Source organism: Taurulus bubalis (assembly GCF_910589615.1).
Source record: "Taurulus bubalis genome assembly, chromosome: 18".
In the NCBI taxonomy this organism is placed as follows: Eukaryota; Metazoa; Chordata; class Actinopteri; order Perciformes; family Cottidae; genus Taurulus; species Taurulus bubalis.
This window is the reverse complement of record NC_136606.1, coordinates 10,676,649-10,691,503: the sequence shown is the minus strand read 5'-3', so window position 1 is coordinate 10,691,503 and position 14,855 is coordinate 10,676,649. Positions and strand designations below refer to the sequence as shown.

Sequence of the window (14,855 nt, the reverse complement as noted above, 5' to 3'; positions counted from 1 at the left end):
CTAGCTTCATGGGTTGAAACATCACTTGTATAAGCTACAGTGCATTTACAGATATAACGAATCAAATTATATGATCACCTGAATCCTCACAAAGAGAAGTGTGCAGCAAAAAGCTGATGGGTTTGACAAAGTCGTCAAATAAATTCACACAAGAAAGTAGCGAGTGTGGCAACTATTGCGAGCCCCGGGTCGGGAGCAGCTGCTGTAAATGTCAACAGGACCTTGCCATCTGTCCCCCTCCAGACAAGATTACAGCCCAGCTCCACAGGAATGAAATAATCAGCGTCACCATTCTATTCATACCTTTTTGATCTGAGATAACACCGACAGATGCTAACATTGCCCCACCTAGAACAAGATTAGTTTAATTAAGAGTTGAGACGGGTATCCGCGACTCAATTCAACAAGCCACACCCATTTAAACTGACCAGCTTCATCATAACTTCCTTACTAAAATGGTAATAATCCACTTTACAAACTTTTTCGTGAGTGTGAGACATGGAACAACAGAAGCCCTCATGATGGCTGTATGACTGTAAAGTCATAATATTTTCCCTCAACACACACACACACACACACACACACACACACACACACACGACCAAATTAGTCCTGTCAATAATGTGCTCAGCCAAATGTTCTGACGTCTGACTTTTATTCCCAAATGTGGCCCTTCACAGACCACACACTCTCACAGAAATAGAGTGAGAGAGAGAGAGAGAGAGAAAAAAGCCTTAAAGTAGCCTAAAATATGAATCTTTTTATTCGTGGCCTTAATTTGGAAAAAAGTAGATTGTTTAATCTAATACTTTTTTGTCACTGGATGTAAGACAAACAAGAAAACAGATACCATCAGCTTTCAACAGCAGTGTGCTCTAGATCGAGCGCAGTTTGGAGATCCCTGCAGCATGTGCTGGGTGTTCCTCAGAACGTCCTCACCAGGTGCCAAAACTACATTTGCTTGCTCTTTTTTTTCACGTAGAGAAGCAGCAGCTTGAGTCTGAGGTCCCTGTGGACTGCGGAGATCCCCATTCTGTCAAACCTGCTCCTGAAATCTTTTGCCCTCAGTCTTGCTGAGATGAAGCAACTTGTCTCTTCTGGTGACCCTGAGAACTGTGTTCTCTGGCAAGGGCACGTAAAGCAAACCTTTTAAATGCAAGAGAATAGACATTTAACGAATCAAGACGACCGTCATAGCGGTCTTAAAATGATCTGGCAGAGATGTAGTTTTCTCTCAAAGTTGTGTCATGTCTCTATATTAAACAGGATGTTATGAATGGGACTTAAAGTTGAGAGGAAGATGATTTGCAGAATGGGAAAATGGACATTGATGGTATGTCATTTTTAATCGAATCGGTCGTTTAGGGCTGTTAACACACACCTCATTGAGTTGATGTATGGGCAGCACAGTGGTGTCATGATTTGGAAATTAGTTATTCAACTGGGAGACCCATGTTTGAGTTGCCATGACAGCAAGCATCTGCCTCGCTGTGAGTAAGAAACTGAATCTCCTTTCCCGTTTGTTTATTCTGCGCAGCAGAAAGGGACATCGGATGCTTATCTTTCGTGATCAATGGCTCCATAGAGAAAGCTCAAACCTGTTCTGCCTGGTAACAGAAATGTACTCACAGTTTGACCACATGACTTGTGAGTTTCAGGATGAGAGGGTATTCTGCATCATGTCAACCAAATCGTATGGACACTGCCCCCAGGCAGTCGTAAAGGGCATGTTTGCCCTCGTTATGGTGAACCAAGGATGACTGCATTCAGGCTGGACTTGCAGAGCATGGATTGTTTTGGGCTCTCGGCAGAAATGCACATGATCCACATACTTTCATTATACATCAAAACCTGCTGGTAGCCATGTTTTCAAGCTTCGAAGGGTTTCTGGCTACAATGAGCGTCTGTGTGTTTATGTCTTGTTTGTTTCTGCCGTCTTGCAGGAAACAAGGAGACTCTATACCAGATGTAATGAGACATGGTTGGTTTATGTATGCATGTTGCAGAGACATTTAAAGATGGTGTTAAATTGACTCATCACTAACATGGTAATAATAAGCACGGTTTGCTTGGGTTACAGATGCAGGCAGCTTTTTCTCATTTACAGCTTGCCGGTAATGATCCTTCTTCTGATGATGCCCGTCGAGTGAAGTCAGTGTGGCCGTGAGAGGCAAACAAAGAGACTGATTGAGTGTTAATTGCAGAACCACTGTAATAGCGTGCTCTGTCTTGTCTTGTATCCCTCCCCAGACCTCCCCAAGGCGGCCCTGAGGATCCTCAGCAACATGACCTTCCTGTTCGTCAGCCTGTCCTACACGGCAGAGTGTGCCATCGTCACCGCCTTCATCACCTTCATCCCCAAGTTTATAGAGTCACAGTTTGGTATCCCTGCCTCCAACGCCAGCATATACACCGGTAAGTCTTTTTTTTTTTTTAAGGGTGTCTGTCTTTGTTCATTCATTCAATTTATTTTTAATTGACTCCATCACAGTTGAGTTGAGTATACATGTGAGCTGTCTTGTGAGTCACTGCAGCCACTGTCACATTTAAGGATGTGGGAGCCTATAACGAGGGAGTCTGTACAATATGTTCTGAATAATAAAGTAAATATCATATATTCCATTGAAGATTATGCAATAGAACATGATGGTATTAATATGGTAATTACAATATATTACCCAAGGCTGCAGCACTTTAAAAAGTAATAGATAATTAGTTTATTGAGCTTCATCCAAAGATTACAGAGTAATAAATATATTACTACATTATTATTTAAGGACTTTGTGTTTTAACCTGCATGTGAAATATTGACATAAATATACTCACAAATTAATTTAGAAAACTGTTTTTAGGAAACACTGTTTTCACTGCAGTGAACATGTATGTGTTACATGTTTTATGTTGCTTTCTTTGGGTTAATTCTGATCAATCAATTATCCAACAAGAGATGTATCATCATGTTGCGTATATGATGATTCACAAGTTAGGGGGCCAGAGCGATGAGTCACTGCTGACTTTCATTCAGTGATGAGCTTCATCTGACTGCAGCACACGTCACTGTTGACTGCAGGAGATACATTCACCATACTGTGGCCACACACACACACACACTCACACTCACACTCACACACACACACTACCCTCTGCCTGCACTGCCTGTAAATTGTTCACCACATATATAGCGTCTATACATCAGTCAGTCGTGTCGAAGCCAGTGGTACTTTATAAAACACAACCAATTTGGTTTCAGGATTATTAGGAATGATTGAAAATCAAATTAATTGTGTGAAAGAAAGAAAAGTGTGTGTGTGTGTTGTCGCTAACATATGGTCACCTCTTAGATGCACATACACGCACAATGCCATTGCCTCATCTCATGTGCCTGTTGCCAGGATACAAGGGGTAAGGGCAAGCGGGAGGTGCGGTTGCCATGGCTACCAAAACGATGCCAAGCTGCTGGGATGTGATGATGGAGGAGGAACTCCTGTTGATGGGAGCCCAGTGCTTCCTCAGACAGATGGACTTTCCAACTGTGACGTTTCCCTGATTGTTCTGAATGGTTTTTAAGACGGACCAGAATACCAGGCAGCAGAGTTTAAAACTCGTGAGACGAGATCAAAACCACCAAAAAATCGTCTCAAGAATGGTCTCATCATCATTGACCCCATTTTTATTCTGTCAAGCAGGACCACTACAGGGATATATCATTAAATTGCCTGTTCATTGTGTGATATATTTGGATGTTAAACATCCTGCTTCAAATACAACAAATAACCAAATAACTGGACTCACAGGAGGTCTTAGTGTTGGAATTAGTTTGTTCATAGAAAACTATGGGGAGATGGTAAATACTAAAATATACATATAAATATAATATGAGCAAGAGAGCGAGAATGTAATAACGCTGGAGCCATGTTAGCATGATATCATACAGAGATCAAACGGATTATTATCCCGCAACTCTGTAGTTCCTCTCCGCTCTGTACAGTTTTATAGACTTTCAGCTCGTTGGTCTGATTTAAAGGCTGCTTTGGTTCAGACTCTCGATTCTCATCAAGCTCATTTTCAGAAGGAGTAGGCAACTGTTAGTAGTGCTGTGCAGGGACAGAAAACAAACTAAAAAAGTTAATATTGGACTTGATTTCATTAGTTGCCAGAAACAAAGTATAATAGAATTTTTAAAAGTCATAAAAGTAGCTTAAAAAAAAAGGTTGTAGATTGTGATTAAAAAGTCATAGCATGTTCAAATAATATAGTATGTCCAAATAAGACTTTTAAAAAGTCATAGTATATAGCATGTCCCAAATGCTTCATACACAAAGGTACTCAATGATATGTTCACATCTTCTTTACACTGATCCCAAGTGGCCAACTCATCTTTAACTCTTCTCTAGATCTTACATGAAACCGGGCAAACCATGAGTTTGGTATCTAGAATGATCAGCATTTGCCACAGTGGCTGAAGAGTCCAAAGAAGGCTCTAAAGAAAAATGCATACAGTTTAAAGATATAATAGCATGAAGACGGCAATGTAGAAACCAAAGATGTCAAAATATGATAAATGGAAATCTTACAAATTACCACCTCGGTGAGTCCGTATCATGCTCGATTACAGAGCCGCAACTGCTCCACGCTCATTAGATGTCGCTACAGAAATAGCACTGTAACACGTCGCACACGCCTCACTCGAATGCAGTTTCCCCCATTATGCTCTGGCTGCTCTCTGACTTGTTCTTCTTCTGTCTCTGCTGTATGGGCTGAAGTTGACAATTGTAAGCGGCACAAAAGGTTTGTCATGAGATTCACAGTTTCTGTGATTGAGGATCTCTATAATAGATTAGCATCGGCATGCACACTTTTATCAAATGACTGTTAACCCATTTGTATAGCATGTAATCCTACACAATAGTGTGTGTGTGTGCCTTATGTCACTGATATGATATCTGGTTTGGCTGTGTACATGTTTAATCCTGCAGAAAGCACAAGGTTTTAGCACATAAACATGCACTTAACAGGATAACGTTATGCCACAGCTGTCTCACCGAGTGTGCTCAAAGAGACACACTTTCTTTCTCTGCTACACACAAATGACATTCCCATGAATTTTGATCACTTCTCTGCTGATTCCGTCTTTGACGACCCTCCGCCCCGCTGACTGACCCCATCTTGCTCCTTAACCGTCCGTGAGTGCCTGTGGCTGGCCTCCCGAGGCCTTCACTCCTGCACAATGTGACACTTTACACCCGGTCCAGCAGCCAGCTTTGCCTTTTCTTCACGCTGTCAATTAGACCACCTCTAGTAGACTGGTAGCACGTGCTCTGTGCTGCCACAGTCTGAAAGGACTCACTGGTAGCCCACAGTGTAGCTTGGTCACATTAATGCGGCGAATCCTCTTGTGATCCATTTTTTTATATTTTAATTTGAAGTTATTTCTTCTTTGATTAACGTGCAAAGTTTATTTGTCAAGCTCCCATGTCCAACAAAACACCATACAATCTTTCATATAAAACCATGACGAGTTCACATTATTCATGTTCGTGCTCCTGTATTGAAAGACTGTAGATCAGATGCTTCTTGCACTCAGTCAGTCGTGCATCACAGCAATTAAATCGGTGTCAACATTTACTTGACACAAAGTAGCTGCTCTATTATTGTGTCGTTCTGTGCCGCAGCACCTCTGAGGTTTGTTTCCCCCCCTCCATCTCACCCGCTCTTTTTTCCCTCGCAGGTTTGATCATCGTACCCAGTGCCGGGGTAGGCATCGTGCTGGGGGGCTACATCATCAAGAAGCTGAAGCTCGGCGCCAGAGAGTCGGCCAAGCTGGCCATGATCTGCAGCGGGGTGTCTCTGCTCTGCTTTTCCACACTCTTCATAGTGGGCTGCGAGAGCATCAATTTAGGAGGCATCAACATTCCTTACACCACTGGGTAAGGACCAATGTACTTGGAAGCAAATTCTGCCTGAATATATACACAATATGACTCGTGTTATGTATGTGGTACAGGAAGCCAGCTATACATTTGTTTCTACACAGCTTATTAAAAAAACAAAAAAGTCTGCTCATTAATTCAAATCTATCTATAGAATTACACACATACTGGAGAAAGGTGTGGGCTCAGGATGCCGTCACCGCTCCCATCATCATGTGCTGGAGAACAAATGATTAATTAGCAACGCTGGCACCTGCTCTCGTGGCTTCGTTGAATCACCTCTATTTCGGAGGCTTCTGCTCAACACCACATCAGCAGATCAGCCACACGGTGAACCAAACAGTCATCCGATGTGTCTGCAGACAGAAACACGGAGCGAACGTCTGTTAAGACACACGATTAGGAACGCATTCAGAGGGGCAATATGCGGTGACCTTGGATGATGCAAAAGACATACTAATGTATAACGCATGTTTACTGTATACAAATCCTAATTTATCATACTGTATTCTGCCAACATGTACCATGCATTTATTGTTTTAATTATTATTATTATAGCATTTGCGTCTTTAGGCTTTACAGACCAGCCAACAGCATCCTCTCAGAAGTTTACAAAACACTAAACACAAAGAGGTGAAAGTGCTCAACTGCTGTGAATTTACTTTTCACATTACTAATTCATAGTGCTTATTTGCCAAATAGTTAGTGGGCCTTTTTAAAGCCCCATTAACAACTGTAGTCTTTGTTTACGCCAGTGTTTATAGAGGGGTCAACAAGACGAGCCAGTAGCGGCTCCTCATTATGAACAGCACTGGTCACTCGTCACCGGTAGCGCCCACATGAGGAATGTTTAGGCCGAGCCCACCCTTTGTGTCAATGGTCTGTACTCGCACATTAGTCTGGAAATAGCTCTCCCCCGCTGAGAGGCCGGAGACTATTTTGCACAACAAAAAATAGAACGAGACAAACTCCAAAAGTCCTCAACTTTGTCAGAGCCAATAGATGAAGTTATGTAATATTCTTGAATATCTGCAAAAGCATTGCATGACTGAGTTGGGCCTGAATGCTGAATGAAGAGCTGCTGTGTAGCCAGTCAGCTGTCCAGTGATCAGAATCAGCTGACCACACCTTTGTGTCCTCCGTTACAGAGTATCTTGATAAATTCCTTCTCCCTGTTCACTGTCTGCCGCACTAAACCACATTAAGCCTCTCGCCCTCTTGGCCCTCTGTTCGGGTGCCACAACATCTGGAGAGTTCAGTGAGGGCCGGGGTTTAGTCTGGGAAAAAGGACATGTGCAATCAGTGCAGTGAGCCTGCGACTCAGGCAGGGCTAATGCTTTGCATGAAACACACACACTCTCTCTCTCACCCCCTCCCTCTCTCTCTCCCTCCCTCACACACAGTGTGTGGAATGTAGCACTGTTATGTCAGGACGGGTTCAAATGTACTTCCCCTGTGACAACCAATATAAAAATGAGGCTGAGTATCACTTTTTAGTTTCACTGATAGTATATGTTTTTCCTCTTTGGTAACTCAAAGACATAATCAAAATACAAACTTTCAGAGAGCCATGTATTGTCAGTGTTGGTTTTGCGGCTGTAAGTGCAGGCTGCAGCGTCACTCCCAGGCTGGTGTGTTGTTAGGCCCGTCCCCGGCGGTTCCGCAGGGCTCAGAGCGAAGCTTCCCAGAGAAAACCCAGGACTCGCTTCACTGCTCCCGGTTTAGACAAAGTCAGATTCCACCTTCTGTTCCCACGATGCCTCTGGAGGCACTGGAGGTGTCGCTCCCCACTAGCCAATGGCTGTGTGGGCCTTTGTTCCTGCTGAAACAAGCGTTTATAGAGGGATGCCATGCAGGGAAGGAGAGAGGGGGGAGAAGTATCGCCCTCTTTGCGCCAGGAAGCTTTGGTTCTATGGGGATTGTGAGCATTTGTGGCGACTGTGGCTCAGTGGTTAGCACGCCCCTCTTTCAATCAGAGGATTGGTGGTTCAAACCCCGGCTCCACTAGTCCATGTCGATGTGTCCTTGAGCAAGAACCCCTAATTGCCCTGTTGCTGTGTCTACGGTGTATAGAGCAAAAATGTGTAAGTCGTATGGATAAAAGCGTCAGCTAAGTGAAATGTAATGTAATTTGTCAAAGAGGTTGCACTGAAACTAATTTAAATACAATAATGTGTAGAAAACTAACAAATGCTCCTACATGTAGTTGCATGGTTGAGTCCCATGCTAGCCCCTTAACTGTGACTTAAATGCACTGACATGGTTTCTTTTTTTAAAAACATTATCCAATAGTTTTGAAATGCAAAACATTACAATGATAAAGAGGTATAAAAAGTGTTAATGTTGTTCTTAACAAATGTTTTCTGTGTCCCTTTTGTGCAGTCCGACCCTTACGATGACCCACAGGAACCTGACGGGCAGTTGCAACGTGAACTGTGGCTGCAGGATCCATGAGTACGCGCCGGTCTGCGGCTCTGATGGCATTACCTATTTCAACCCCTGTCTGGCTGGATGCAGCGCCGTGGGCAATGATAGCACTGGGGTAAGTTCTCACACACACACACACACACACACACACACACACACACACACACACACACACACACACACACACACACACACACACACACACACACACACACACACACACACACACACACACACACTCACTCACTCGTTCACACTCTTCTTGTTTCAGAAATAATTTCTATGTAGCTATGTATACACCAAGTAGACTAAAAAAGGAATAATGTAAATGATTTCAGAGAACGGTCACACTAATCATAATAAACACACAAAGACATGTTCTCTGTACATTCTGCTCTCACAGTTCTGAAAGTACAGGAAGTGTCAGTTTCCACAACAATGTCAGATAGGAAGCTATAACTCTATGAGGAAAAGGAATATCTAGATGTGTGTGTGTGTGTGTGTGTGTCAGTCAAAAAATTAAACATTTTTTTGCAACGATATCGGTAATAATGGGATTAGCGTAAGATTTGACCATTTTACAAAGAGCGCTCCCCCATCTGAGTGGGTATTAAGATATCCTTTATATTGTTTCTCCCTACAGATTAGGAACTACACCGACTGCGGCTGTGTGCAGAGCCGACAGGTCATCACTCCGTCCTCCGGCGGCCAGGTCAACCAGCTCCAACTGGTCATCGTTAAAACCTACCTGAACGAAAACGGCTACGCCATTTCGGGGAAGTGTGACCGCACCTGCAACACCCTCATCCCTTTCCTCATCTTCCTCTTCATTGTCACTCTTATCACCGCTTGTGCCCAGCCCTCCGCCATCATCGTCACACTCCGGTAAGTGACTGGTTCTGCCAATCATCATCACAGAGTTCTCTTTCTGCAGGATTGAGAGGGCGGAGTACTGTTACAGCTGGTGATCAGCTGGTTGTTAGTCTCAGTTTCTGTCTGTTTTACAATAATAATACATGGAAGGTTTTTTGCCTTTATTTGAATGCAGTGAATCTGTAGCATTTACATGCCGTTTCTCCTCTCTCAGGTCTGTTGATGAACAGGAGAGGCCTTTTGCTCTTGGGATGCAGTTTGTCTTGCTCCGAACTCTTGGTAAGTTCCTGAATATTTGCGCTATGGTGAATAATCAACGAGTAGATGCTCAAGGTTAAAAGGATTTTGGACCACAAAAAAAAGGACAAATGGTTTAATTTAGTGAAAAGCTACATATTTGTAATACATCTGTCAATAATTGGATAGTAAATCACCACCTGAACAGTTCAAAATGTGCAGCCAGTCAAGTCTAATTGGCTCTTTTCCTTGCGAACACCCTTCAATTTCCCAGAGAGCAGGAATGTAGCAGCATAGACGACCTCTGAACTTTTGTGTTGATGGGCGTATAAAAGCCCCCAGGGTTAGTAAGCGCTGCCCTTACATGCCTCAAATCTGCTTGGTATGGCTGTGTGAGCATAAAGCTGTCGCATCACGTCTCTGGAACCACTGAAAGATGTTCACATGGGGGGCAAGAGAGGACTAGCACTTTTTTCGACATGCTTTTATAAGACTTTAAATCAAGAAAATTTGACATGCAATACTATACTTTTTTTCCACATTCTATAATATAATGACTTTTCAATAACATGTTGTACTTTGACTTTTACATATTATACTTTAACTTTTTTTGGCATAATATGCGATGAGTTTTTTGACATGCTATTTGTCTTCTTTATGACTTTTTTTGACATGCAGCGCTATGGTTCTTTTTGACATGCTATACTGTGACTTTTGTTCATGACTTATTTCGGCATACTTTCTATTTAGCCTTTTTAGGACTTTTTCATGACATATTTTGTTATAAATATTATTATTTTTTTATTCTAAACCATTACTTTTTATGGCACACTATATCATGACTTTATTCCATGCATTTTGTTATGATTTACTTTTTCATATACATTTTTCACGACATACCATCCTATGACATTTTTATGGCAATGACGCTACTGACTGAGGGGATCAAACCTGCTTCTGATCTGCATGAAATGGTGGCACCAAGTGGTAGACGATGGTTTTACAATCCATTCAATCTTCTTTCCGGTGCGGTTTCTCAATTCCATTCCATTAGTTGTACACATTATTTACCATATACAAGATTGTCCTGATTTTTAAAACCTACTTTCAATGTGTACTTACAGGAAAATATACAATATATATGTTGGCAGATGCCATTCAAACTGTAAAAGTTTACATCCATATTTTTTCTATAAAGTTATTATTTCATAACTAAATCAGGATAAATAGAATCTTCACATTCAGTTAATACTCTTGTCACAGTCATCAGGACTGTGTGGGTGTGGTTTACAGTGCTGGCAACATCAGCATCAGCTGATGCTAAACTCTGATGGGTTTGACACATCCAACTGTGCCTCGCCCACTTTTCAATTGTGAGAAATGCAAAGACTGGTCTATAAATGGGAGAAAAATAGCGACTTAAGCCTAAAGTTGTATTGTCAAAACTGGCTAAGAATTAACTGTCTTGTTTACCAGATGTTAAGTGTTTCATCCCGCCTCTCCTCCCTCAGCCTACATCCCCACGCCCATCTACTTTGGTGCTGTGATTGACACCACCTGCATGCTGTGGCAGCAGGACTGCGGCGTGCACGGCTCCTGCTGGGAGTACGATGTCACCTCGTTCCGCTTCGTCTACTTTGGCCTGGCGGCTAGCCTTAAGTTTGTGGGCTTCATCTTCATCTTCCTCACCTGGTACTCGATCAAGCATAAGGAGGATCGGGCGGACCGCTGGCGCCAGCACCTCCCTCCTCTGGGCACAGTCAGCGAGCTCATCTGCCACGCCGGGGGTCACAAAAGCCACGCCCGCACCCGCTCCTGCCCCGTGTTCATCCCGCCTCGGCTCGACGCGCCTGCCGCCCTGCTGCTCAACCGTGGCCACAGCAGCCTCAGCTGCCCCGGCAATGCCCTCAAAGCAATATCCCCGCCCACCCTGTTGCCACATCACCACAGAGGCTCCGCCCATGTCTGAGAGCACTCCGAGCGTCCCTCCGGGGGGTCCATTGTGAGACGTGCCTTCCTGTTTGTGTTTCGTCATCACACAGTGTCTGCTTTACACCGATCAGACGCCAGGCGGGGCTCCACGGCTGCTGTAGGACGTGCAGGCAGAGACACGGTGCAGCCACCATATTTAAAGGGCTGCTCATTGTTGCTTGTACAGGAGACTGACAAATGTTCTTTCATTCTGAGCGTATCATCGGCCGCATCCACACAGAAGGTCAGACCTCCGCTTGAAGGTGTCCGATGATGTAAAGACATCACATGGTGCTACTGTTAGCGGGCAGGGCATTAACATCTCTGTACAGATGAGTCATCCTCAGCCTCTAAAGCACAACTGACAAACCTGTACTATGCAAGATCCTGTACAGCTCCCCCTCTTACTGTACAGCTCATCTGTACCTCCTTTCTTATTCCCCGCTCAATTGCTACTTGTTATTGACGGCTCATTCATAATTCCATTTTCCCATCCAGTCTGAGCCGTCAACATATCGGCAACCTCTCTTGTATTTGAGCCTTTTCCGCCTTTTCTCTTTTCTGGTGTTGTTTGGATCATAAGAATTGAAGAAGTGTTTTTCTTTCTTTTTTGTAACAGTGCCTCTCAGGCTGTCTCGGCCAGTCCAGTACACAAAGCTAGCTCCCAGGGTAAACGCTAGCTACCGAAAAGCCAGTCCCTGTCCTCTCAGTGGAGCGACAATATTCTGCTTTGTCGCCCTCAGCTTCTGTGTTTGGTAACAGACATCACTGAACTTGAGTCTTTGCGCCCGTTGGATGGTAACCATGTAGCTTAAAGCCGACAAGCACCAATGGTACAGTGTTTAATGACTTCTCTGAAATCTATATTTCATTACACACCACACTACTTAACTATTATAATGTGTAATAATTTGCCAAATGGCAAAAAGGATTAATGAATAAGAAAGGTAACTCATCTCTGACCATGTGCTGAAGCTACTGTATGTCCAAAAGATGTGATTGTACTGAAATGCGATGGAGATTTTAAAGAATGTGGCAAAACCTCAACTAAGTTGACCCACTTTAATACACAACTTCTTCAAAGTTAAATTATTTGTGTCTTATCTATTGCAACAACCAACAACAAATGAAAGGATGCATCACTTTGGCTTTAAATTGTAATGGCTTCTCCATTCTTATGGTCATCAGATGTACATAGTAGTTATCTAGTAGTCTAGGCTTTAAAGAAAGTAGAGCAGCAAGCATGTGAAACAATGGTCCCCTTTTATTAGCAGGAGTAATTGGATGTGGATTATTCAGTTCTGGGTGTTTGGGGCCCTCTAGTGGACAAAGAGGTGATTGTGTGAAGGCCAGTGAATGTTTGTCTTACTGTACTATGACATTCTTGGTTAAAAGGTTAACTATTAAACTTAGTCACTGCACTGAAATGTAGCGCACCAGATTCCCATTATTCGGAACCTATGCCATGTTTTACTCAAATTGTCTACTTTTCCTTTTTAATTTTGGATTTTGTGTGTGTGTGTGTGTGTGTGTGTGTGTGTGTGTGTGTGTGTGTGTGTTATGTTTGTAAGTGGCTTATGGATCTCCCCCTTTTGAATAGGACAGAAAGTGTTCTGGTAATATGGCCTATTTTGTTTGTTCAATATTGGACCTATTAGTAAGTAAAAATAAAATAAAACATTTTATGTACGTATTATGATCAGTTCGATTACATTTTTAGTTATTAAAATATTGCAAAGGAATGGGGAATCTGATGCAGTGAATACATTTGAAAAGTTAGAATTTTTGGCAAAGATTCGTAGGCTTCTGCCAGGTAAAGATTATTACGTGATAATGGCAGTAACTAATTTTAGTATTATCGTGACTTAGTACCTCAAATTACATATTCATAAGTGATCATTGTGTAAATATTGACAAATCAAATGAAGCGTATTATACAGCTCACACATAGTTAGAAGCATATTTATGAATTTATCTATGACATTGTAGTTAAAATTAAAAGAAATAACTGAAAGTTACAAAACAGAGGATTTGTCTCGTTGTGCCTGAACAGTATTATTCACAAGGGAAGCGTTGAGTTCATCATGTGGGGAGGAGTCGGGTTATCTGTCATGATTCTCTACCGTTCCTCTCGTGCTCAGAGTTCATCGCCGCTTCAAGAGCGGAATACCAATGTGGGATTATTGATCAGGTCCTCGTGCGTGACTAGAAAGCCAAATGTGATCCTCAGTGAGTCGTCTTCCAATGAAGTATTTATTACATTCACTTAGCGTTGTGGCCGCTTATGCAATGCTATTCTGATAAAACACCAAATGAACATGTTTGAGTAAAAATGTTTAAAATTTAGATTGAAATTCTACTCTTATGCTTACTGAACTTTTCAAACTCTTAAGCTTTTATCATGACTCCACTGCTAGAACGGTTATATCCAGGGAAGGGTAGAGAATCATCCAGCAATGGCACAGATCATGAGACACTACTGCTACTAGTATTCAGTGTCCTGCTGTTCAAACTACTGGCAGATGACTAAGGTTGACTGTAGGTGTGTTTTCACACATTTTCCTATCAGTATTTGAACCGAAAGTGAAGCTCTTATGGCTTTTGTTCCTCAGGAGCAGAGGTCTAATTGATGTTTGTGAACTCTTGGTTTACAAATGCCTTGAATACTTGATATTTGTCATTAAAAAAACTGATTAAAAATGGACTTGGATGACTGAATTATTGCAGAGCATTGTGCATAATGTGGTGCGACAAAACTCAACGGCGGAGACATCACAAGGTTGAAAGAGTTTATTTCTTAACAGCTTCATGGCTTTCCTGAAACCAGAGTTGCTCTGTACACACACCGTCAAAGAAAAGTACAGCAGCCGGTTTTTGCAGAACCATATTTGACCCAGAAGGTACCTCTCCGTTGCTCTTGATGAACTATAGGTATAAAGGTGAACATTGTCATAGATGAAGCTGGAACACACTGTGCATGTCACCAGTTTTTAGGGACGACACAGTTACATTCAGAATGAATTGGCCATGTGCAACACTATGCTGAGGATTATCAGAAGCTCCACATCAGACGCCTGGTGGCGTTTCCATTAAAGTCTCACAACTAACATGTTCCAACCCTTGGTGATTGTGTCGGTATTTGCTTATGATTTGTAATAATTTGACTTCAAATAAAATGCTGTGATTAGTGACAAACGTGTAACTCTGCAAAGTCACAGCTGCTGCAACTTATCAGTTCAAGCTGTCAGTAAATGTACTAACTTAAACTGTCCCATGATTGTCTATACTTTCTGATACTATTAATGCTGTATGGCGAGGAGGTCAAACTAATGCAAAAAACATTCAGCAAGAGTCATTTGTAAAAACGATGTGCATTTATGTTGATTCTGTAACTTTTTCAGACGTGACAATTCAGTT

General features: G+C 42.4%; 1 protein-coding gene across 1 annotated transcript in view; it reads left to right on the top strand.

Moving 5' to 3' along the window:
- Positions 1-11,436, top strand: part of slco5a1 (solute carrier organic anion transporter family member 5A1) — a gene marked incomplete at both ends in the record, with an annotated part of 30,782 nt that extends 19,346 nt beyond the window's left edge. The window contains 6 exons of the mRNA XM_079234540.1: positions 2,251-2,415; positions 5,729-5,927; positions 8,313-8,472; positions 9,001-9,242; positions 9,445-9,509; positions 10,979-11,436. Of these exons, the coding sequence (XP_079090666.1) occupies positions 2,251-2,415; positions 5,729-5,927; positions 8,313-8,472; positions 9,001-9,242; positions 9,445-9,509; positions 10,979-11,436 (1,289 nt within the window). The remainder of the gene's footprint in view (positions 1-2,250; positions 2,416-5,728; positions 5,928-8,312; positions 8,473-9,000; positions 9,243-9,444; positions 9,510-10,978) is intronic.
- Between the last annotated feature and the right edge of the window lie 3,419 nt (positions 11,437-14,855).